The 1,548-nt window shown below is 33.9% G+C and overlaps 1 protein-coding gene across 1 annotated transcript; it reads right to left on the bottom strand.

Annotated features, from left to right (window-relative positions):
• Positions 1–523: 523 nt before the first annotated feature.
• Positions 524–1,132, bottom strand: LOC139096297 (speckle-type POZ protein-like). Its single transcript, XM_070647997.1, has one exon. It carries the CDS (start codon positions 1,130–1,132, stop codon positions 524–526), a length of 609 nt encoding a protein of 202 aa, XP_070504098.1.
• Positions 1,133–1,548: the final 416 nt, after the last annotated feature.

The following is a 1,548-nucleotide window of genomic DNA, read 5'->3' as shown; positions in this document are numbered from 1 at the left end:
CATACTGCGTAGAAATGAACGAAAAATCTAATATTAGGTTGGACTTGACTTTATACAGAAGCCCGGATTTCATTGAATCTGGCCTGAGACCTGAGTCACTGTGGTGTGGGACTAGATTTCTGGGCAATTCTACTCCGTATGACTTCCAGGTATGAGCGTTCATTATCAAATAGCTTGGATCTTGCTTTTTTAAGTGAGTAAGACTCTACGATACTCTAAGGAAGCTGCCGATAGAGAAAGCAATCCATTTGGTATTGGCAATTGACAGGTGGAACCCGGCGAATGAACCAGTAAGTAAATAGTAAGATTCTGCAGGATCTTTATTTTAGTTCGTGTAAGTGATTTTGACCTTACTGGATTTTTCTCGGCATTATAAACAATATCCAATAAGGTCCAAGTATCTTACTACTATAAGTTCTGAAAAGGCTGAAAATAGGCCAAGTAAAATTACAAAACAAATTATTTTTGAGTCTTATTTAGCAATATTTTTTTTATTTTGTCAATTAAATATTTTTAAGTACAATTAAACCAAGCTTGTACGAACTGGAATTCGTGAGACTCTCCTCTTTCCATTCGTCTTAATGACCTCAATGATTTTGCTTACATCATTAATCCATTTGCTGTCAAATTTAATATTTGGATAGAACTTTTTGATTTCGTCAAATGCACGAGACTTTAGCTGCTCGTGTCCATATTTGTCACTCATTGTGAGCATTTCAATAACGTTTTCTTGGATTATCAAGTTGCATGACTTAACACCAGCAAAGAACTTCAATAAATCCAACCGTAATAATGAAGCTGCAATAAACAGTTGAAAGTAGTCAGTATCATCATCACGTGGTAGTTTGTCGGTGTACAGATAGTCCATAACAATCTTAAAAATATCAACAGAGATATCAGGTACTGCCATATTCTTAGCTTTAGGATTATTCTTTAGTGCTTCAGCTAATGTTGGAACTCGAGCTTCAAGCATGAATTTGTGAACTGGAAATTCTTCACCATCAACGATTAAAATAAAGTCTTTGGCACTTTCGTCTTGCATCAAATCGATGACATCGCTGAGAATTCCTTTTTGAAGTTGTTTGATGAATTTTGAGCTTATGATTTTTTCTTTTGCCAAACTCATCTGCATCTCGCTTTCTACCCTGCGTAATTTTACATTTGTTTGGCACAAAGCTTCATTTAAGGACTTGTATTTCTCGATTTCCATTTTTAATAATTCAATATGGCTTAATTCAGCAACTTCTTGGGTTTGATTGTTGTTTAAATCCATTTTGGAGATTTTTGAAATTTTTTAAACTTTTTGTGATGTTTGAGATGTAAACGAATAAACTGTTGAAAATTGTATGATTCTATTCTGAAATTTCTAGACTATTTATATCTAAATATTTTGCATAATCTCAATCAATCTTGCACAAACCTTTTATTGTTTTGATTCAGGTATGTGGATCTCAGATAACAATAACAAAGGTCCGAAACTATCAACTGAGATTCCCAACTAAAGACAATATGAGACATCAATTGAAAATTAGTATTCGGAAGTGCCCG

This window comes from Chironomus tepperi, unplaced genomic scaffold, assembly GCF_022539635.2.
Source record: "Chironomus tepperi strain 1889 unplaced genomic scaffold, CSIRO-AGI_Ctep_v1 contig_382, whole genome shotgun sequence".
In the NCBI taxonomy this organism is placed as follows: domain Eukaryota; kingdom Metazoa; phylum Arthropoda; class Insecta; order Diptera; family Chironomidae; genus Chironomus; species Chironomus tepperi.
This window is presented reverse-complemented; position numbering and strand designations above follow the sequence as displayed.

Excerpts from the sequence above, each read along its gene's own strand:
- LOC139096297 (XM_070647997.1), bottom strand. The coding sequence starts at position 1,132 with ATGCAGATGAGTTTGGCAAAAGAAAAAATCATAAGCTCAAAATTCATC.